Source organism: Myzus persicae, unplaced genomic scaffold, assembly GCF_001856785.1.
Source record: "Myzus persicae strain clone G006 unplaced genomic scaffold, MPER_G0061.0, whole genome shotgun sequence".
NCBI classification, from domain to species: Eukaryota; Metazoa; Arthropoda; class Insecta; order Hemiptera; family Aphididae; genus Myzus; species Myzus persicae.
This window is the reverse complement of record NW_019100725.1, coordinates 271,640-297,162: the sequence shown is the minus strand read 5'-3', so window position 1 is coordinate 297,162 and position 25,523 is coordinate 271,640. Positions and strand designations below refer to the sequence as shown.

The 25,523-nt window shown below is 31.2% G+C and overlaps 2 protein-coding genes across 2 annotated transcripts; both read left to right on the top strand.

The window, feature by feature from the left end:
* The first annotated feature begins 15 nt into the window (after positions 1-15).
* Positions 16-7,905, top strand: LOC111042684 (RAB6A-GEF complex partner protein 2). Its single transcript, XM_022327374.1, has 7 exons — positions 16-328; positions 576-808; positions 1,705-1,854; positions 1,918-2,030; positions 2,151-2,303; positions 6,810-6,999; positions 7,561-7,905. Exons 1-7 carry the CDS (start codon positions 207-209, stop codon positions 7,773-7,775), a joined length of 1,176 nt encoding a protein of 391 aa, XP_022183066.1. The 5' UTR covers positions 16-206; the 3' UTR covers positions 7,776-7,905.
* Positions 7,906-12,387: 4,482 nt separating this feature from the next.
* LOC111042685 lies at positions 12,388-13,663 on the top strand. Its single transcript, XM_022327375.1, has 4 exons — positions 12,388-12,843; positions 12,933-13,048; positions 13,116-13,184; positions 13,300-13,663. Coding segments are annotated over exons 1-4 (303 nt in total). The 5' UTR covers positions 12,388-12,842; the 3' UTR covers positions 13,417-13,663.
* The last annotated feature ends 11,860 nt before the right edge of the window (positions 13,664-25,523 follow it).

The window sequence follows — 25,523 nt, the reverse complement described above, 5'->3', positions numbered from 1 at the left end:
TTTTGAATAATAATATTTTATAATATGCATTTATGCATTATAAATTATAATTATTTTGTTTTTTCAAAGTGACAATTCCACAAATATAATTGTATACTATTACAATAGATCTGTTGTACACTCATGTTATAAATACAGTTATCACTTAATATCTTGATACAAAGTTAATTTATTTTAGCTTATTCAATCCGGTACAAGGCAGTGGAATGATTGAGGTATCAGCCAAACTTATTGGTGGTCCGATATTTATGCCGGGTAGTAAAATTGGTTGCTGTATAACATTTACTCATCCGCCATTACCATCTGATTCTCGAAGCCAAAGTAATAGGTAAGAATTTATATTTTTATATTTCTCAGAAAGTCTATAACATAATAGGTACCTATATGTTATACACATTTAATTTAATACAGTTTTATAACTTCTATAATAATATTTCACTTTAATACATTTTAAGTATCTACTTAAATAGTACTTAATAAGTATTTACCCAAATTAATAATATAGTTAATTTAGTTTACTTTCCTCTTTATATGACACATTTTTTTATTTTTCACTAATCTTGTTTTCTTTCCAGTGACGTTTTAGAAAACTTAGCATGGGCTAGTGTGCAAATTAATTGTTTGTGTTTAACCAACGACAATATTAATTTTCCATCAGCAATGTGTGTTACTAAAGATGAGAAATTCATAGGAAATTCTGAAACTTCATTTGCACCATGTTTAACAGATAACGGTCATGTTGTTTTATCTACAAAACCAAAAATTTTGTTTTGTGATGTTGGATTATCTCCTGGAGAAAGTAAATCATGTAAGTATTAAAGTAGTATACAAATTTAATTATATTGATATAATTTAAGATGTATGACCTATTTTCCAAATTACTTATATTAGTTTATTTAATTAATATCTTTCTAATCAAACTCTAATAAACAAAGACATATTATTAGTGTTAAGTACATATGTACACTATAGTATATAGTACACTATTCTTAGGTAACACTACAATTATTGTCGTTGACAGGAAAAAACCATTGTGCCAAATTTATGATTTTGAGGTTTTGGTATCCATTGATTCAGAAAACTTTTTTTTATTTATTGATAAAAATACCTATGTGACTGTGTTATCCATATCGTAGAATTAATGAAAAATAATAAACAATTTCTTATTTGTGTTACCTGGTGTTACCTACAATAAATCATTTAGGAAATACTTCCTATGTGCTATCTCCATCGTAGAAAAATCCTCCAATGTGTAACCTAACCTAACCAACTATAATTTTTTTATGAAATAACTCCTATGTGATTTTTTGTTTAAAACGTTTTGTGTATTTCCTGAAAACTACACTTTTTTTACATAGGTGGGATGTTTCCGTCAATGACGATGTACTGATTACACAATTTCTAAATTAAATTTCTTATAAAACATGGACCATTCAATATGTCATCTGATAAAACATAAAATAATATAAAAAGGCCCCTTGTAGAACTAGATTGTAGTGAACCCTATCAGCAAATTGTTGTACAGACTATGGTTGTTTAAGTTAACGTTTCAAAAATATCACACAAGGAGTGCTCAGTAGTTCTTCGTCATTATGACAATGCAATTATGAGAGAGTACATTTATTTCATAGAGTTGTGCAACCAGTATATCTACAACCGTGCTTTTAAAAGAATCACTGTTTAACTTTTATATATATTTTTTAGATTTATACAGCGATACATTGCCTAATGATGCGCCACCATCATATAAAGGACATTTAGTTAAATATGCTTACAAAATTACAGTTGGTATGCAGCGTTTAAACAGTCCAATTAAATTATTGAGGGTACCAATACGTGTTGTTGTTATGCATGGTAATTTTTTTTAAATAATTATTTTTTGTATGACTTACTAAAATATCTATATTTGTGCTATAGGACTTACTGAAGGAGTGACATGTGAGAATAGTATTGATTTATCTCCAAGTAATCCATTTTTAGATTCTCAATACAAACATGAAGAATGTGATATGGCTCTACAAATGCTTCAAGTATGTATTAAAATTGAAAATAAATAAAAACAATTAAAATTGCTAATAATTAAAACTAAATACAGAAATAAAGAAATGTCTATAGTAAATATTTTGTACTTTGTATTTGAATTATTATAGAATATAACTGCTAAACGAAGTCCCAATTTTTACAATATAACAAACTCTGGAGGGAAAGTAGCTCGATTTTGTTTATTCAAACAAGCTTACAGACTTGGTGAAGATATAGTTGGAACTTTTGATTTTGAACAAACAGATGTGTCTTGTATAGAGGTATTGTATATTTATATATTATTATTATTTTATGTATTCTTTGGGTATATACTAAATCTATATATTTTAGTTAACTATTTTTCACTTTTGTAATTCTTTAATTAACAAATATAGTTAAGGTATACTAGGAGTTAAAAAATCAATAACAGTTTGAAATAGTTGTATGTGTTGATGATTTGTGAGCCTAAAACAATATGATAGTGTAGCGAAATTATTGTATTGTAAAACCTAAGACACCGTGCAATTTAATGATCTTGTACCCCCTCACCTTAAATATGCCTATCTTCAGAAGAACATTATATGTTCTATTTATTAATAAAATATAAGGGTGATCAATTTTTAAAAAAGAAGTTACAGATATTAGAGTTTTTAATAAATTGAATAGAGATGCTCTACTTGTAAGAGTAAGCTTATAAATTATAAGTATCTAAAAAATGTAAGGCAATATTGTATGCACATAATTAGTTAGTTGATTTCATGATTGTATGTATACATATTTCAAATAAAATGTTGGTAAAGGAATTCCCCTTTTATGTACTTATATTGAAATATAAGTTGATCGGTCTATTTTATATTGCCTGCATGATATTAGACCCTATTAGTTTTCAAGGGGTGTTCAAACGTAAATTCAGAACTGTTAAATTTTTTTTTTAATCTAGAAACTATTAAACTATGATTGTTGTTTGAACTTTGGACAAGTCTGCTCTTTGTGCTTCACCGATTTCTAATATTTAATAAAGATTATGAGAATTGCAATCGGATCATTCATTGAATATTTTACTCATAGTTTTAAACGTGTGTATCATCATTGAGACTGAGTATATATAAATATATATTAGCATACATGTATATATATATACTCAATTGTATTATTTACTCGTATTGAAAAGCTTTTCAGCAGTCGGTGACAAATTGTTAAGATAAATACCTTACTATATTTGTAGCATAACTGAACATTATAATATGTCAAAAAGACTCAGTAGTTGGTATGCCGTTAAAATTTTGAGTAACAAAATATTTGGCATTTTTTTAAATAGGTTAAAAACCACTTTGTTTGAAATTTATGAAGATATCTACATAAATATTGGGTATAAATGCAGTTTTGCTCTTAAAAAATTTTTTAGGATTTTTTTTCAATATTTGTGTTTTTGCATGCTCAATTAGGTTTTGTTTTTAATTATGTTTATAATTAAGTTTCAAGTGGCTTATTAACAATAACTTCAAAAGTATGAATTGTAGTTGAATTCTGATTCCACTAAAATGTTATGTATTAAATACCAACATTTCCAAAAATGTAAATTTTTAGTATTTTTACTAGTTAAATACAAGATTTTTAGAAAAATCGAGCATTTTGAAGTTTTTCGACCATTTTACTTCTTAATGAAATTGGAGCGACTTAATTTTAAAAGTACTATCAAATTAATTATGCGAAAACAAGCATTTAAAAAAAAAAGCTTGGGAACTAAACTGCATTCTTTGCAAATATTATAAGTTTCTCTATCTCTATTTATTTTGTTACATTTATAAGGTTGATTTTGGTTAAAAAATCTCGCTTAATTAATTTCCATTAATAAATAGTAAATTTAAAGCTTCAGTGTAGAATTTCCAGTGTTCATGTTAAAAACATTATTTTGAGTGCATTATATTCGTGCACAGAGAAAATATTACTTAACCGATAGATGGAGCAAGTAGATTCTTCATCTACAGTTACGCACAACCATTTGAAAGTATAGTTACGTATTGTTACAGATTTATTTTGAAATATATTTTGAAACAAATATAGGTATTTATATGCACTCGATTACCATGTGTTGAACATACATCTATTTATATTAATTGGTCTATAGTGCCTAACATCCAATAATAAATGCAAAATTATTTAGATGCTATTATCTATCATTTATTACAAATCATATAATAATAATACAACACTGTCTTGTACCAAGGTGAGTGAAGCGAGAAGAGTTCAACCCAGAATTCCATGTTTCTATCCATAATCGCCATAATAACTTTAATTCTTAGAATATAAATTATAAATGCATAAATGCATTATCATAAATGGAGATTCCACACTAATGACGTTTACTAATAGGGTTGATTTTAAAGCTTACTAGGCATATAATAGGATTTGTTGAACTTTTGGTTTCAACGCGGTCAAACGAGTATTATGTGGTTCGTCTGGTTCGTGAATAAATATCTAATAATGTAAAGCGATTATAATAGTTTAATAAAAGCCATTAATTTTGGGTACATTGCTATACATTTCGGTTATAATTATGTACATTATTGATTTTCAATTTTCAACAACCTTCATAAATTCACTAAAACCGTAAAATTATATTTTATTATTTAATTTGGTTCTTGACACTTTTGTAAATGGCTCGTTTATGAATGCAACCGTATTATTATTCCCCCTCCGACAATTTTTCATCTCCAAAACCCTATTTAAACACATTTTCGTCAAATAATGCCGTGGTCATTGTTTTTTAAACAAATACAACAAAATATTCACGAGATCGTGAAAATATTTAAATTTAGTTGAGTATTGTGTTAAAAATCAAACCATAAACGTCATTTAATAATTAATATTATGTAATTTAACTATACATTTTAATTTCTTATTCTTAATACTTACTTAAGGTGTGATAAAAATAACGAAATAATAATGGGAGTTCCCCAAATGAATACAATAACCCAAATTATATTAATATTATATAAAATAAAATGTCTACATTAATTATAGAAAATAATAATATAATCATGATCACCTAAGCAAGAGACTTTACCTACTTAATTAAACAACTTAAAGTAATAAACAAACCCAAACCATTCCACTCCATGACAGAATCAAATTAATTATATATATAATTAACATTTGTATTGAAGTTGACATGAATTTTATCTTAAGGGTATAATATTCTGAAATAAAAAAATATTATCCATTGTTTATTTTTTAATAACTATAAACATTTAAAGGTAAGATTATGATTATAAACATATTTTCCTGGACAATAGCTGAGTCCACAGCGGATGAAAACCTAAAATTCAATATATTTGGTAAAAATAGTATTCAAGCATATAGCTTCAAAGTTCAATTGTATAAATTTGATAGTTTTTTGGCAATTTTCTTGAAAACTATTGATTTACTATTGATTTACTAAAATAACATACTTTATTATAATAAGTATGTGGTTCTTCATTTCTGATCTATATAAATAAATCTAAATATGGAATATTTCCTCTATTTCAATAAAGTATTTACTGAAATTGTTAAATACTTACCTTAAAAAATAAAGACCCAAATGATTATAAAATCAATACATTTTTTATTAGCTAGTTTACGATCTTTTTATTTTTTTGGTCAATTGTAATGTACTTTTTAATTTTATTAAGTATTATCCTTATAATGTATTAAATTAATGGACAAACTACGAGATACGACACTAATTAATAACTTTTTTTTTTAAATTGTTTATTTAACTACTTAATCATATCATAGTAAGTATAAAAAAATCTAGGTTCCATTATTCATTATCAAAATGTTGAAGTAATTATCATAATTTTAAAGAGTAATTAAGAGTTATTTTGGGGAGTATAAAAAAACACACATAATTTCATTCTCTTAATTGTATTATGTTCGTTTAGACGTCGTATAAAATCCATGTTCAAGGCCGGAATAAAAATATATCCTAGATCTTTTATGATATTATAACTTATAATTAATATAAGAAGAATTTTTTTTTTCAAAACTGCCATCTCTGATAATACATTCGTGTATAATAAATTTTTTTTAAATCGTCTAGCTTCACTAAATTCGGTGCAAAGCAAGATCAATCCGAGAGTGGCATCACTCACCCATCAAAGTAATTATCTATATTTCTCCTGATATTGGATAAAATTGATGGAAATTCCTACCACACATATATGATGGATCATGGATGAATATATGAAGTTACTAGCTTTGCTCTATACTGGAGTAATACCTCTTATCGTAAAGCAAGAATACTTATCTAGAAGTAATTTTAAACATTTATACAATTTAAAATGAAAAAATAAATAAATAAAAAAAATAATTCACAATTTGATATTGATAAAGAAGGAATACAATTTAACTTAAGAGTATAGTAACAATCATGATTGTATAAAATATTATTTAATAATTTAATATTTAAAATTATTAATATTTTTTTTTTTTTTATAAAAATGACTTTATTTTGAATATTACAATCTATACAGGGGTGTACAATAAGTAATAATTATGGTGAGAGAAAGAAAAACTATGAACTAATGATAACAAGGTAGGAAATCCCTCATTAGGGACACCTAGTGGCTTTACAATAACATTTACAGAATTATTAATATAAGTAAGCTGTTTAATAAATGTATATGTATGAGTATTTCTAATTCACATCATAAATTGGTCACTTGATGACGGTCTCCAAACAACAAATAGTTATTATTATTATTATTACATAACCATACAAATATTTAGTATTGTTCATACAGTTTACAGTAAGCTTGCAGTGCGAGGAAGCCGTGAATAAAGACTTTGTAGCGGTCAGTCCGAGACCCAGAAAAGACAACGTATCCATCGTTTCATACAACACTCAACATCAATTCTGTGCAAATACCTTGAAATCATTTCTGCAGCTCGCTATACCGTTGAACGTCACCCCAGCTTTTAGTACGCTCCTAGGTAATTATATATTGTATATTGTTACGTAGTAATATATGTTTATATTATCTTGAGGTGCACATTGTCGAATGAAGGCACCTAGTAGGAAGAGAGAAAAATTGTATTTCCAAAAAACGATCAAATAATGACTCAAATTTTTCTATACCTATACACATTCCGTGTAAAGCGGAATACACCTCTGTAGCAGTGTATAGGACATAGGTACCTAAATAAGTAGACGTCATCCGCTCCCCGCAAGTGTTCGCATAATATACACATGAATTATAGTATAAATCTAAAGTATATATAGCTAAATATTATAGTCGCATACATTCTATTGTAGGTACCTAAGGGGTGTTTTTTGTTGTTCGAAAGTCACATGCCCTATTTTTGTTTTTAAGTTGTAAACCTCATCATCGACTTAAGTTTTTTTTTTTGCTATACCAGTCTGTATACGTGGTAAGCAAATATTGCCCGAAATAATATGACGCTGCAGCGGGTATACGCCTCCAATTAAGCTAGTATAATAGTGGTACCTGCGCGTTGTGTATAATATAATTATATTATTATTATGTAAAATAGTATGCGTGAAATGGAGGCTTCACTTTGAATTCGTGACCAGTACGAAGACTTCCGGCGAACGGTTGGTGGAAACCAAGGAGGGCACTTGCTGGACAGGCCCGGAACACGTAGACATCGAGACAATGGTGTGGGATTTGCCCATACAGATATACCCATCCGTGCCGTCCATAGCCAACGACCCACACGCCCAAACGAGGATAACAATCGCGATATGATTTTTTTCCATCGTATACCTTTACGCATATAGGTACACTGTACACAATGCTGTGCTCGTTTTATAAAAATATATAATAATGTGTATTATTATAATTATTATTATTATTATTATAATCTTTTTATACGAATTATCAATCAAAACATTTTTTTTACACCTATTATTATTTTTTTGTTTATTATTGGTATCTTGATAAATTACTTTTATTCTGTTATTAAAAGTCGAAAGGGGACATTTTCTAGTGTTTTTTTTTCCTGCACCGCTCCCGCCGACCAGCAGAAAAGCCCTTTTACAGATGTCAACTCTTACACGAATACAATAATGTCGTCCTGTCCTCCGCGTGACGTGTTATTAAAAGGACGTCCGAAAAGACATTAATCACTGTAGCACACACCGTATACACACGCACATATATTATATTATTATTATATAGTCGTCCGTCCGTCGCTGATGACCAGTGACGGCTGCGGCGGCGGTCAACTGCGATTGTGTGCATAAACTTTCGGTTAGCCTTCAGACTCGGCGAAATAATAATAATATTATTATTACAACAGTATAATAATAATAATAATAATAATACATAACAATACGCGGCAGAGCTGCAGCGGTTATGATACAATTTGACAAACAAGGAACCGAATCGCGTGTAATTCCGTGCGGTACAAAGGCATTCCTGAGCGATACAGAATATTAAAATAACTTCCGGTCGGTCAAACATCATAAATGGCAAAGGCGTACACTGCAGTAGATACGCCGCACACGTATAATAATAATAATTTGAATAATATAATATAGGAATCGGTCGTACGGGGTGAATTTTGAATTCCTTACCAAAGAAAATGTGCTTTACAGTTTTTATATTATATATTATTATTATTATTATTATTATTATGTTCCTAGAGTCCTACACGTGCACCTACCTATCTTTCATACATTTTAGATTTTTATTTTTCTCTATATAGTATCGATACTTCTCGATCCTATTGGAAGAAATTGGGTAAGGGGCCTTAAGGGGCTTTGAGCTTAAATGTTATTCAAACCCTCAAATTGGTCATTTTAAGTTCGTTTTCTTAATAATTATATATATATGATTTTGTTATTCTAAGACAGCATATATTTATTCAAAGCAATAGCATACCTAAATTACTGATTATTGAATAATATTTACGTTCAACTTTCATTTCAGAATTATATCTACTATAATAAAACTAGACATAAAATTACTAACTGTATAAAAGTTGAAATATCCTTAAAAAGGCAACGTTCAATCACAGGTAAATGATAATTTTCCCATCTCAAAGTTTTATAAAAAGTCAATTCACTCTGTAATATTAAAGTTCACTTAACAAGGTTGGTACTTTAGTATGCGAAACGAAAATTCGGTTTGTTGCGTGGTTAGAGGGAGCAAATAGTGTATTGGCATCCTAATAAATAATGTATAGAATAAATAATAATAATAATAATAGTAATTTATTTTGGTTATGGTAGTGTTGCAAAAGATAACTTTTTTTTACAATAATTTTGACTCTGTAATTTATAATTAAATACCTACATGTTTCAATGTACCCATATTTGTAATAAATTACTAAATAAGTATGTAGTGTTTATGTTAAAAAAGTTTATGTTGGTAAATTTGTTAGGGATACTAACAATGGGGCTTTGCTACAACTATATAGTATCAAATATTTAAGATCCCCCCCCCCTAATATTTGCCAGGATCTCGTCTATGCCCATAAAATCCGTGACTATCAATAAATTCCCGTCACCGCCTAAACGGAAAAATGCGTTTATAATACGTACAATAAATATCTATACATAAGTAAATGCAAAAACCCACACACTCTTTGGCGATAAATTAACGCTGGTTTGGGGGAGACCACGACACCTAATTCGTTTTCTCGATCGGTTTTGCATGAAAAACACCGCCTGCCGTCTCCACGAATCACGCGTTCTTTAATTCCGTGATTAACGACTCTGGTTCAGTTTAAGGGTGATTTACATTAGCTCATTAAATCGGTCAATTTATTTGTGCATACATATTTGTACATTGTATAAAAAAATAAATATTTTCATCCTAACTACTAACAACTACTAATAATGTTTTATTACCTTTTTTCAAATGGCAGATTATGTTTTAAATTTCTTGGATAAGTAGGATACTTCTTTCGAAAATACTATGTGCAGTGAATAAGTAATGAACTAAAATTTTTATTTTAATTACATAAATATTAGTATTTTAAACTTTAGATACCTATAAAAGGATCCTGCCGAATTTAGAGATTCTGCTCGTCACGGTGCGATAAGTATACAAGACATACTTTAATATCACAAAATAAATTCTATAAGGTTCATATCGACAAAAACTTCTATTTTTAAATAAAAATAAATAAGTCAGTTTCTTATGTTTTCTTAGATTTATTACAGCTGTTTGCAAAATAGTTAATGCTGCAATGGCCTAAAATGAACGATCATTTTATTTTTTATTTCATATTGTATATTAGATTGTAAATAGAAAAATTCAGAAAAAAATGTACAACCAAATGGTTCGGCCATATGATTCAATGGGGCCCCGGGGATTCCTTGCATCCCAAGCACCACCGGTAGTTGGGGCACTGCCCAAGACAGCTCCTGCAATCCTGCTCTCGTACACGGCTGCAATATTTGTTCGCTCCGTAGTGTGATTTATTGAGTTTTAATTTTCAGGTATAGGTACGGATCGAAGATACAGGTTTATGATACAGTATACGGGCAGTGGGAGGGGGTGATGTATCGTTCTAATATCTTTCGAGAGCTGTTGCGATGATAGGGCGTGGTGTGGGTAGAGTATGTATAAGGATCCAATACTAATATAAAAATATATTTTATTATGTACATTGTATACCTACGAGTAGGGCGCCCAATAGCTATAACACTATCGCGCCGTATTATATGCATGCTAAGGTATCCCAAGTCCTAAGAGGATCATCTCAAAGTTCACAATAATAACCACAAAATATTGCAAACGACAATTTTATTGTGCCTATATATATATTTAAATTATAAGCTATATACAGGAAAATTATAACCTAACTGCAGTTGAGATTTTTCTAACATAATATATTTTCGATACGTACACAGCTTTTTGCCTTCTGTCAGTTTTGATCTAGATTGTTTTCTTCATTAGTTTCTGGAAAATCCTTAGTAGTATAAAAAGGGGCATTCTGTTGGAAATCCTTACGATCCTTACGATCTTTACGATATTTGCAATTTTTTACGATCCTTACAATCTTTACGATCCTTATTCCTTTCAATCTTATCACATACCGCCCGATCACACACGTTACGTGATGTATATTTTCTAGGGTTGCCATAATTTAATCAAGTATAACCGGGACAGACAGAAAAATAGTAAATAAAGTATGTTTGTTACATTTAATATGATCGACTATGTCAGATTTTCCACCGTGGGCAACTTGAAAATAGCTTTTGCAAAAAGTGCAATATGCTTCAAATTCATTTCTACCTTTTTTTATAAAACTCCAAGTAACAGAAAACTCGTCACGTAAGTGACATTTTCTTTTTGGTGCCATAATATTATAATAACGAATAAAATAATAAAAACGAACAATCTAGGCTACGGCCTACGACCTACGTTCTACTGATGTAAAATACATTGTCTGTGTATCACCCGTTTGGCCGTATCGATTATCGATAAAATATAAAAATAAAACATGTAAACTGCACAGTGCATAGCGCACATGGCTTGTTTGTTGTCCTTGAATATTCCCGATATTATTATTTTATTTAGCCTATGGATTTATCAATTATTCGTTATCTTTAACATTAAAATATTGACTCTTGATTTCAATTATTTAAAATTTTTTCCTTAAACCGGGACATATAGGCGTCCCGAAAACATTTTTCGGGACACCGGGACACAAAGTCAAAAACTGGTGACAGTCCCGGTTTTCCGGGACGTATGGCAACCCTAATATTTTCCGTCTCCCTGACCTCCCCGCCCGATCATCGAGTGACCGATACATATATTATTATATTTACCTCCACCACACCCACCACCGTTCAACATATATTTTATTCACTTATATTTTTAATCATTTCAATTACATATTTATCCTGTAGTCTCTTAGATATTAGTATGCTTACAAACAACAATTTAGTGAATAACATATTAATAACTGATATATAGATAATGAAATCAATACCTTTCCACGAAATGCTATCATACCTACAAAACATTAGAGTTTAATAAACAATTTAAAATGCCTATTAGTTAATAGCATATTCTGATTAATAGTATTCTATATATTATATTATCATAATCGGATGATATTCTAATAAAATTAAATGTAGTTAGCACTAAAAATATCTTAATCGCTTGTACGTAAACGTAGACTAGATATACTAGACTCATAGATATACGCGACAACAACAATTTAAAATATCTATTAGTGAATCACACATTAATAAGTAATAACCAATCTATACTTTAAAATGTCTTAATCGCTTACACGTTAGATTCTTATATAGCTCAATATTGTATCTCCCACCCATTAATGGGCCCGTCGATAAACACTTGGCTCTACAAGAGCCGACATTCATTCAATCTGTTCACAGCCCTACTCACTTGTAATTCTCCTCTACGTTTCGAACAGTCTTATAAATTGTTCTGAGCTTAAAGTTTTTTTTCAAGTCTTATAATATTGTTTAGTGTTAATTATTTCTCCAAGTCTTTTGTAAAATTTTAGGTGCTTTTATTATCATTATTTTATTATTTTTAAAAACTTTTCTAAAAACATGGCTGGTTCAATCGCCGATAGAATATACAAGAAGACCTTCACTTATGTACCACCATCACCTCCGGTCGAGCTCATCGAATCCACTAGCTACACACTCGACTTTGCGAGCCGCAAATTTGTACACATCGGTATTGACCCGGTTGAAAAATGTCAAGTGGTTATTCATTTGTTAACTTCTTCTCGTCACGCAAAAATAGCACCGGATTTTCTCAGACGTGTATTTCACTTATGGGAAATATTTTATCTTTTTACCGGAACACACTAAACCCTAAAGTAATAATTTATTAATATATTATTTCGTATACAAAATATAAAATAACATTTATTTTTATTTTAACTATTTAATAAAAATGTCAAAACAGTGTCCTCTTTGTCACCTAGCTATTCACTGGTAATAAGTGAAATGAGTAGATTGGAAGAAGAATGCCATGCATGCGATGAAATCAATCCGTCGAAAGATGACGATAATTTAGTTAAGGTAATACGTACGTGTAATATTATATACAATCATATATATTTAAACACATATTTTTGTTTTTTTACAGTACGGGTATTCACCGATATCACCAAACTATTCTCCAGACAACGATATATATATATATATTCTAGCTAAGGTAATTTACAAGATATTTGTCTTCAAATAAAAACAATATTGTATCTATTAACATACGTAATACGTCGCTTTCATTTCATATAATATGTATTTATAAAAATTATTACTTTGTTTAGTCTATCGACGAGAACAATGGAATTAGTAGCAGTCTACCGCCACCTACATTCGATGGATATGATTTAGATAATTTTGCGCAATACCCTCCGTGGTTTATTACACCTAGATATATATAAACTTCGTCAACGACTTTTGCAGTTGATGAGAACGATGGTCGGATTTAGTGTGTTCCGGTGATCCATACAAAGTTTAGCTAATTGAGCAGTCGCAAACATTTTAATTTGACTAAGGTTAGGTGTAGCCATTCTCTGTCTGACTTCTGTGTTACGAATGTAAATTTCCATTAACAGTAAATTTTTAGGTAAGCACTTTTCACTCAAATACACTTTAAAATCATCCACTTGTTTGATAATTTTGGTTATATGTTCGCTTCTTTTTCATTAATACTCGCAGTAATAGACCATTCCAATTTTTGGAGTTTTATTAAATCTATACGATTTAACCTAACATTATTACTATCTATATTACAATCTCCACTTATCATCATGTTCAATACTCAAAATATGAGTATAGAACTTTAAAGTTGATACATATATAGACATACATACAGGTATACCTAATTATATAAATTGTATATTTTAGAAAACAAAATTATAATCCTTTTCACGCATTCATCTCCTCACGTCCAATCATCGCTCATTACACGCACATTGAAATGTATAATAAAATGATTAGACGATGTATAATAATGCGTAGGACAACTAATATCATACCTAATATATGTATATAAAACGAGTGTGCACGTCGCATATTATAATATGCATACACCGCGATACGCGCGCCCGTCCGGTCAAAAGCTAATGAAATTCCCTCGCCGCGTAACGTTTATTATTATTTTTAATATAAAAATCCTCACCCGCCCACCCGTTGCGGGTCGTACCCTGTCGGCTTTTGAACAGTGTTCATTTTTTTTATCCATTTTTTTTCGTCGCATTATTATTATTATTATTATTATTATTATTATTTTAATGACGAGCGTTTATTCCCGTCGACTTCGCCCGCGGACTAGTGTGCGCGCGATAAAGGGGGCGACCGGCTGCAGTGGTGCGCGGGGACGGCGTCGAGTGGCGGCGGCGACGACTACGACGACGACGACGACGACGATTAGATCCGCGTGTTCAACAGATTAAAGACTTTAGAGCCCCTCCCCCCCCCCTTCGGCGCCCCGGAGAGTGCGCGATATTGCGCGCGTAACGAGCCGTAGGAATTTTTATGCGCTGCCCGCGGAGAGGGCGCGGCGGCGCATGTCATCGTCCGCGCGCACATAATACATAATATAAAAGGCCAACTCAACCCTCCCCACCGATTGCCGCCAGCCAACCCCCGCCCCATCGTATACACTGGCCCGCTGGTCGCAGGTTTTCGAGCTCGAGTATTGTTCGTCGCCGTCGTCGTCGTTGTTTGTTATTTAATAATATAATAACGCACAACAATAATATATAATGGTAGTAATGATTTTTTTTTTCTGGCCGTCGCTAATCTCCGAGCTTCCTCCCGCCCTCCTGCCCGTTTTAGGGTATATATTATTTTATATGAGCTACATCCATACCCATGTAATCCATGTTTCCGAATTTTCGTGTGCGCCCAGAACGAAAATGTATATATCATATTTTATGAGCTCTCTTTAATATCCCGAAAACAACACTTGTGCGTACATGATAAATTGTATTGTATTAAAAAACAAAAAAAAAAAAACCGAAAAAGCCACGCGGGGGCGCGTGTCGTTTTTCCATATAAAAGTCGTCAAAACATAAACAATGACGAATCGTTTCGTTCGAAAAGCACGATGCTCTATACCAGAGGTGCGGCTCGAGGATTACGGAACGATTTGCTGGCGCACACACCCTCACGCCTGTGCACATAATATTATGTAATATACAACCGTACAAGATTCAAATAAATACAACACAGACGTCGTCGTCGTCGTCGTCGTCGTCGTAAACCTGCAATTTTCTTTTCTCAATGCGAACGATAAGGGGAGGGAAAAACTCGGATCAGAGACACCCGCCTTTGGACAAACCGCCCCTGTCTCCTCACGTCCGCATCGTTTGGTGTCGATCGTACGCTTCGAGCAGTACATCGGTGCACACCGCGGCTGCACTGTGCGCCTACAACCCGCGCAAACAATAATAATAAAATATTATACCACGTGATACTATTACGCGTATTATCATACAGCGAGACGACACTGCAGTGCGCACATGTATGCAATTTATATGCATTGTGTACTGCTGCCGCAGCGGGGTAGGCTAGTAGCGGAGGGGTGGCGTTTTATAGGGCTCGGAAGGCCGGGTGCCCGCGTGAAGTGGCCACTCTTGTGCAGCTCGTTTTAGGGGTGGTTTTGACGTACGTCCTCCGCCGCCGACGTATAGCCGATGACGGGGGGGATGATCGTTATTAAATGTCACAAATTACCCGACGACAGAGCGGTGTGTAGGTATAACGTCGGTTTTTTTTCCTTTTTTCTCCCTTCTCTTTTGAACTCGGTGCAGTATCATCGAAATTCCAATCCCGGTGCACTGATAAACCTCGGGCATCGTGCTTACATGTAATGTAATAATATGCGTTTGACCGACCGATTTAGATGGGATTTTCGTGTATTTAAAATGCAAGTTCAAACTTCAAAGGACATATTATTATTATTATTATCATCATCATCATATAATAATATATATTATCATGTTCGTGCACAATCTATATAGATCTTCAAAACATCAGATTAAATAATATAATATATACTTCGACGATTTTGATGATCTCGGTCCCCACGGCATACCGAATGCGCGCCTGCATGTAGATGAAACATATTAAATTAAAACAGTTCACGAGTTGGTACTAAATTTAAGCAGTTGTTCATTAGTGTTCACAATTATTTTGATTTAATTTCTTGGTGTTTGAAATGTTTCACGTTTAATCACTTCGCGAGTGAGTATCAGATGACTAAACTTTGTAAAAACTTTAACTTTACGGTTATTCACATCACCACCTTAATATCTTTTAGTCTTAAATTAAGTTTGTTAAGTATTATAATATTCTTGAAATAAAATAGTAAAACGAATTGCTATCTGTATACGTAATATAGCATCTATACTTCAATGTTGAACTAATTAGGTGTACATAAGTTATAACTTTTAAAATACGGCCCGGCATGTAGTAACAACTTTTAAAAATTAAAAATATGACCGAATAATCGTATACATGGTGGATGTACACACCATAATATTAAATTATTCATATAGTATAGAACTAAAATAAATTTAAATTTACAAATATTATCATTTAACTTCATACGTTTTAAAATAACCCTATTTTTATTTATTACTATAATCATACAAAATATATTTACTCGGGTATAGTTATTATTTTATAATTGATTTCTAGTTTTTAAAGATCAGCCAATTTAATTTTTGAATACCGATATGATTTTCAGGAATTCTAAATAAACTAATTAACTTTTTAAAATGATTATTTTAGCAATATATTGTCTTTACAGTGATATACCAATACCATATAGCTTAAATGTACGAAGTACAAACAAACTTAACTAATATAGTATAGTATGTATTTCTCAGAAGTTCCTATATAATTGAGAAGTAATAACGATGTTGATTATACTTCGGAATCGGAATGTATGAAATTGGTGCATAATAGATATTGTTATGGTAGAAACTATACACGATGATATCAAGTATATCGTAGGTACACGATGATGGTATTTAACTATGAACAATTTTCGTAAACGGAAATCCTAACAATTTATCTTGAAACATGAGTAAATCATTTCCAGTAATTTTCAAAGTAATTGAGGAAAATAAAAATAAAATACGGATCAATATGAATAATACTTAAATCCAGTTTTAGAAAAAATCGATTTTGTTTTTTTTATAGTAATTTAAAAATAAACAACTTACATAATAAGTAGGGACTTGACATTTGTAAAATATTTTTTTTACTATTTGTTTCTCGATAGATTTTGCTGACACTTTTGTTTATACTTTTATAAATTAAAAACATTGACAATTTAATGCAATAACGTTTCTCATAAGGTTCCTCATACAGAAATAAAAAGTATCCATAATACATAATATTATATAAGAATATTTTTTTTTAAATAAGTTCAAATTTTGAGAAAGCTTAAAGCGCAAAATTTAATAGCCAAGTTTCGAAAATTAAATTCAAGGTGCTTCATTAGTTTTTCTCGTATAAATTTAAAAATATATCAAAAATCAATTGGCACTATTATTTGTCGTTAGCTAGAGAAGATAAGATTTTTACGAAATTAAATACTTAAACGAAAATTGCGACTTAATAATTGTTATTTTGGTTAGTAGGTAGTTCAAAAAATATTAATCGTAAGGACTTGACAATTTTTGCCAATACATATTGAATACTTTTTAGGCACAAGACATTTTAAAAATATTAAAAATAATTGTATACAATTTTTACCACAACGATATTGAAACTTACCATTTTTCAATAAGAATAAGACAAGTATTTACATAATGACTTATAAATTGTACGCTGTGTTTTTGGTAAAAAATAGTTCATCCTGTCGAATTAAAAAAAAAATACTAATAATAATATAAATATAATATAACACATACCATTCTTGTGAGAGTGGATTGTATGCCGATCTACCAGTGATTTTGATCAAAACCATTTTTTTTTGTATTCAATGATTTATCACCGAGTTCATATTAACATATCCATTACAGTGACCTCAATGATGAGGTACATTCAAAACATATTATTATACAGCAGAACGAGTTCCCCCGTTTTGTTAAATTAATTTCATTCAATAGTAACTATTTTCAAATGATTCAAATAATGGTACCAAAAAAATATTGTATTTTTTTTTTATTGTTTAACTAATTTAACACTACAATAAAACTGCTATACAAACTGACAGTTTAATTAATGCCTCGGTAGATAAACTTATAATTAAATACATGCATATTTAAAACAGGGAACGTAACAAAAACTCTGAATTCTACATCACAAATGACACTAAAACATAAAGCATGGCTTTATTTCAATTTTTAATATGAAAACATTTAATAACAACGTAGGTATGTATGATTTTTTTTCAAACAATATTTATTGTTTTTTATATTATTACCTATTGTTAAACCAAAATAATGTATATTTATTATAAGTCTTATTCGCCTTACATAAACGTTATTATTCACTGCCGCCCAACTAATACAATTATTAATTTTATGTTATCCACGAGTGTTTTGCTTTTGTATATCTGAAAGGTAAAATACTTAAGTTCTAATATTATAATAATGTTTGCAATAGCCAATATTATTATAACTTTGTCGAGTATGTCAATAACACAAATTATAGGTAACACGGCTTTGTGAGTAGGCTATTTAGCTACACCACTCTCGTGGATGAAAATATGTACAAATATATTAAATGCGTTTCAATATTTTGAAAATGATATGATCATCAGACTAATTTTCTGGTATTTTATAAGTAGAGTTTGTTAAAATATATAAAAGTACGGTATAATTTAGTGAGTATGAACACGCATATAAGAAGTTTGGTGACTTTGAAGACGTAACTTCGGTTATAGTTTTGATTTTTTTTTTCAAATTAGTAATTTAATTTAAAAATGATTAAATAAATAATTATTTAGTTTCTTTTGTAGTAGGTATATAGAGCAATATTAAATTTAACATACATTATAATTTCTAATATACAGATAATATTAGGGTTGACAATTTTTTCGTTATACCGTCTTACATCGGTATACTGGTTAACTGGTATACCTGTTATTGCTCAAATACCGCTGAAACGGTGTACCGTATACCGAAGTACCGTTCAATACTTAAATATATACTTGACTGATTTTTCGGTAGGGTTTATATCGTTCTGAAGTATACAATAGTAAAATATATGAAGAATACAAGCGTTAGGTACCTAATACATGCCAATATCTTAAATATAAAAACGAATACGTGATGGTGTGTTTCATTATTTACACTCAAAATTACCGAACCAACTGGCGGTATTATACGGAATATGCCGGTATTCTGTATTGTGGCATTACAGTATATATGTTTTGGTATGACGGCACGTACCAGTACGACTGTATACCGTTCCACACAGGTTCCGATTTGAATACCACTGCAATACCGTCGACCACATAGGTATATAATGTATCATGTACTAAAAATACCTCCGAATTTATTGGCACCAATACGACCTAGAATATTGCTGATTAGACGTGTGAATAGTTTTCTGAAATGTTTGTGCGACGTGTGTGGGCACACAATATGTTTAGTCGTGTTGTCTCATTCATCTCGTCGAATATGATGCCAGTTTTTGGAGCACTAGGTCTATAAATGATTTGTCCATGTATAGGCATGTAGTTGAAGCTGAATATCCGGGTGTCCGGTTGTCGGCATAATATACTCGTAGATTGTACCGGATGTATAGTCTGCGAGGGGGCCCACTATGAATGTGAAACACACTCGCATATACGATATATTGTAATATATTTTAAGAACACAATATTATCGCACGTGATTATACGCGTGTATATAATATACAGCCGGTTCAATATCGAAACGTTAACGTCGATATTGTTCCGGGAAAGTGATTTATTGGCGTAGTTGCTCGTTTTCTGCGTTCACTGCTGGATAGATAAATAAATAAAACCATCGAATCCGAATCGTTTGGCCGGTATCCAAGTCCTGTATATAGACGAAAACAAAATTAATACGATATGAAAAAAAAATATATATATAGGTATGAATACCGACCGGTGACCGTCTTCCTTGTACGTCGCGTAAACATAACTCCGGGAACTGCCGGACGTACAAATACTTATAGGTACCTATATACACGCACTGTCATCCGAACATTTTCGGGGGGGTTTTTTTTCTTATTTAATCGATTCCGGTCGTGAATAGATGAGGTCGGTCGGTAAATATCGTCGGCGGGACATTTAAACGAGCTGGATATCGCGAGGAGCGGCGGCGATGGGGTGGTGGTGCAGCTGCAGGGTTGCGGCGGCGGTGCAGCGGAAAAAAAGGACCGCCGCCGGGACGCGGGGTGTTGGGGCGAGCGCTTTCGGGGACGGTGGGAGGGGGGGGGACGAGAAAGAACGATACTCGTATAGAGGACACGATATTATTAGCTACAATAATACACATCCGCCGGGACCGGGGTGCGGGCGGTGCACGGGTGTACGTGGTGGACGGGAAGGGTGGGGGCCCGCAAGAAGGAAATCCAATAAACCCCTCGGTCGCCGCACCCCGCGCCGACCCACCGCCATACAGGAGTGCGCGCGATCTCCGCGGATGATGTAATAAAAACCAGGAATGCCTTTTAAAACGGGCCTTAAGCGCAAAAGGGATGACGATTTTGGTTTGCTCGGCTACAGATATATACAGCTGCAGTGTATATATACTTACTGCATGTATATCTATGTGTGTATATATACATAGATGCGCGCGCGCTTATACTGCAGGAATCTCGATGGCACGATCCCCCTCCGCCCGCAGACAGAAGAGACAACTCACCCCTCCCGCCGGAAACCACCCCACGGCGTACACTCTTCCGGCCGTGTATTTGTTAACTTGACAAATTTAATTAGCCCGACGTCCTCGCGCTCGCGGAAGCTCGTTTACAGTCTCGTTTTTGCCGCGATAAAATCTCCTGTGTAATTAAAACACTTAACCCGTTCTTCGGGACGTCGCGCAGATTTTTCGAGCTCAGCCAACCGTACACGTTTTGCGATATAAGTATATAATGCAACGCTCTCCGCTATTGTATTCCGATTTACCGTGGCCGAAACATTTTGGACGTTGTTGACACTTAACGTCGGTCGTAAACTATTGTAACGTTGTGTATATATATATACAGGTACCAGATCTCCGCCGCGATTTCTCTCGCAATTAATGTTCGTGTCGAGAATTAATAATAATAATTCGATTGTTCACCAAAGTTTTCTCAGATAAGACTATATACGTTCGTATAGTTAAGGCTGCACGTACCACTCGACAGTTTATGTAATATTATAATACAGTGACGTGCATGGTTGTTTTTTTTTTTTTAATTAAGATGGAGACGATTTAAATTTAATGACTACCTACTTAATATGTCTCATATATTATGTTGTAATGTTTAATCACCAATCATACCGCCGGGCCTAATAGAATACATTATTTGATAAATGGGGCTCAAAACATTTTACGTAGTACCTTTTTAGATTAGAAATTCCATCCAATCAGTAATGGGGAAAAAACATTTTGGAGTAGCTTCCCTAAATCATTGAAAAAGTACCACGGGTTAAACCCATTAAACAAATCTATTTAGTTAAATCCATCGAAATATGTGACTTTAGACTTTTACCGGCATTTTAGACTTAGAATATACATCAAATGGTTCAATAGTTTAAGAGAATGTTCGAGATATTTGTTCTTATTAATTTTTAATTTTCAAACTATGCACAGAAATGTTCATACTTAGAATTAGGGAATACCATTTTAAATAATCACCCTTGCTTTAAATATTATTTTATTCCTTTTTAGATTTTAGATATACAAATTGATTTAGAAATAGCATTTGAGCTGACTACAATAAATTATAATTATTATTATTCGAATGAAATATATTTAGTTATGTTTATATAGTAGTTTAACACAAAAAAAGCTTCAAAACTCGTACGAAGAAACCGCATATTGCTGTGTACTTACTATATAATATGTATGTTCAAAAATCTCTCAGTAATTATATACCTACCTACCATAGATATAAATGTATAAATGATTATATTTATAAACTCACAAAACGTTATTTCATATTGTACACTTCTTCCAAAATAATATAAAAACAATCACTAAGGAAATATTTGTTTATGAAATAACATTTTAAATGAATACAAAATGAATGTATTACGTGAAAATAAATAATATAACCTTGACACATGAGTGAAAAAACAACTTAAAATTATTATTTTTAAATATTATGAAATGTTCTACCCTAGCAATAAAATGTTTTTCTTGCTCCAAATTAAATTATTTTAAAAAAGTGTATCAAATAATAAATTAAAAATAATTTAAACGGAGCATAAGACCTGAAGGTTGACACTCACGGAAATTCCCTGGAACATTCCTTCACGGGGACGTGAATCGTTCCAATATTATATAATTTAACTATTATTATTGAATTGAGTTGGTATCATACACTCTTATACGTACCAATTAATCAATCATATCACTGTATAACCACATAATAACTGTTCTTAGTTCTTGTGTGGTATATAACCGCAATTAACACTATGTGATAAGCCATAAGCACCACGTGTATGTTAATTTATAATATCCACTTGGCTCTTATCTAGTTATCGATGATTAACTACAATTTTTTGTGTCTTCTCTCGTTTTAACTTAATATGTTATGTAAACACCTTAAGTTCACTAGTTTGCAATATCGCATACACGACGCACATCTTGCATTCCTTGTTTACACAATGTAATTTATTATTTTGATTGTTATTTTATATTTAAATTGAAAAATAAAATATTATACTATTTTGTTTTCACTTATAAAGACGCCTCCACCGTGAACGGTGATTTCCGGGAAAAAAATTCTGCGTTTGGCTGAATCTTGTAGTTACCCAGCGGTTAACCCAATGGTTGTACACGTAAATACCATATTATTATGTTGCATATACCAAAAAGTAGAATCCAATCCTACTGAAGTCAATAATTAATGTTCACAAAAGTATATGTGGTTAATGGTTATGAAAATAATTATCAAATGAAAATGTGTACTGATAGGCGTTTGTTTCATTGTGATAACCAAAAACCAGTAACTCTTTACCATTATTTTCACAACTTTATCACAAAAATTAAAACAATTATAATTTTGAGAAATCACTGATGGTTTTTTGTCTGAAAATCACGGATCACGGAGCAGTGTGAAGTCGCCTTTATGGTTAATTTTGGACGTATTTATATTTATACTTCGATCAAACATCTTTGTATCTGTTGAGATACGCCATTGTATAATACAATGGTTAATAAATATAAATCGATTACCATGAATTCTTCAACATTTCTAGGAATTTTCACCAAGTTCTTACGTTCCTGGAAATTGTTCGAAAGACTCTTCAAGTATATTTTATAAACTAAATTAATATGTTATATAAAGTAAATAAAAAATTTGTTAATTTTATAAGTACGTACAATAGCAGTAATAATCATCTATATTATTACGGTGCTTCGAACCATCCCTTACAGTTTGCTGTTTTTTTTTTTTTGTTTTTTTTTTTTCAACATGATAGCTGTAGGAATTCATAAATTTATAAGTATGTACTTTATTAGCACTAAATTGTTATTTTTAATACTTTTATAATGCATTAGAAATATTACTCTTACCATTGACTTTATAATGAAATGTATAAAAAAAATATTATAAAATTAATGCTCTTACTAAAAAATGTTTTTTTTTTGTGATTTGTATAAGAATTTAAATAATATTTTACTCGTGAAATACAATTCTCCTTACGCCCTTTAATATAGTAGGGACATCGTATATTATATTAGTTTATTACATATTATATTATTATCTTCGGTAAACAATAACCTAAAAAAAAAAGGTATAATTAAGAGCAGTGAGACCGAGATTAGTTTATCTATAATGGTACGATAATTTAAAAAAAAAAAACAATTAATTAAATACAGTGATTTGGTGGAAAGTTATCAGTATTCCCAATAAATAAAACACGACGCATAAAATATACGGCCATAATAGGTACAAGGTTCTTCTATCTGACTGACTGACTAGGTACTAGACAAAAAGCATACAATAATAATTTAGTTAATAGACAATAGTTAGTGTAGGTTAGCCTACGTATTTGAAAATACCAGTACGAATAACCACAACATTAACCATAACGACTTTGATGCTAGCTCGGAAAGATTTTTATTATAGTTATTATAATGTATTAAACATGTTATAAAATGTACCGTTCACGCCTATTTAGTGTAAATCTTTTTAAGTTATTTTAATTTAGATGGTAAAAAATTAACAACATACGAAAATTTTTTCAGACGTTGTTGTTATAATATAATATTATATACCTACCTAGGTAGGTACATATTTGATATTTATATTAAATTCATTGCAGTGTATACGTTTATTAATAAAACTGCTAAAATCTAAGTAACAGTATCTATAATATTTTAATATTACCTATACAATTTCTTTCAAAATATTATATCATTATCTTTTTTTCGGAAGATGTAATTTTGAATTTTGGTGTTTCGACAAACATCGAGTACCTATTAATCGATTGTTAATTACTATAAAAACTTAATACGTTTTATATTTTAATATAATATAATAATATATAGATTGTTTGTAAATTATTATATCTATATAACCTCTCCAATCAAATCCTCTAATCAAAAACCTTTCCTCCCTCACAATCCCTGGCAGCCCTCCTAGACGCTCAAAACGTAAATGGTGCAGAGACATTTTACAAATCTTAATGTAGAAACAAAAAAAAAAAAAAATTATAGTTGAATAATTGCACAGTTAAAAAATAAAAAAAAATAAAAAGTCAACATTAACGTGTCATCATTGGGTGGCTTCTTAAATCACTGTATTCTCTTTTGTGTACTCTTTTTATATGTCTTTTAACCTATTTACTTATTATGTCTTATGATATAGATTGTATATTCCGAATTAAAATTTTAAAAAAATATTACATAATAGGTGTTTATTTGTGTCTATTTAATATTACACGTTTGCATGACCTTAGAGTTGTCTCAAGCGCAGACAATCTATTATAGCCGTAAAGTACGTTGCTATTTTTATCCAGTATTTTGAAGACTACCCAAAGTATTAAGTAGTATCAAATCTGAAATCACATACTTGAAGTAATTTATAGAAACATAAAATTGTATATTATCAGCAGTTTTTTTTTTCTTAAAAATAACATCAAAAACAAATTACAGTTTTTGCCTGGTGTGGCGTGTTGTTTGGCCTGAGTCATAAACGTTTACTGAGGTCAAGTATCAGCCGGTGTCACTACTCAGTGGCGTGCTCAGCTTTTTCGTATGGGGGGGGGGATGAACTAACTACCTACACACTACTATTTTTTTCTGAGTAAACCAAAACCGTCGAAGAACTATAAATTACGCGTAAAAAAAAAGTTCATGGGGGGGATATGACACCCTCGTACCCCCCCCCCCCCCCC

Coding starts and splice junctions, on each gene's coding strand:
- LOC111042685 (XM_022327375.1), top strand. Junction 13,049..13,115: donor ATGACGATAATTTAGTTAAG/GTAATACGTACG, acceptor GTTTTTTTACAG/TACGGGTATTCACCGATATC. Junction 13,185..13,299: donor ATATATATATTCTAGCTAAG/GTAATTTACAAG, acceptor TACTTTGTTTAG/TCTATCGACGAGAACAATGG.
- LOC111042684 (XM_022327374.1), top strand. CDS start 207: ATGATTGAGGTATCAGCCAAACTTATTGGTGGTCCGATATTTATGCCG. Junction 329..575: donor TCTCGAAGCCAAAGTAATAG/GTAAGAATTTAT, acceptor TTTTCTTTCCAG/TGACGTTTTAGAAAACTTAG. Junction 7,000..7,560: donor AGCTTTTAGTACGCTCCTAG/GTAATTATATAT, acceptor TATGTAAAATAG/TATGCGTGAAATGGAGGCTT.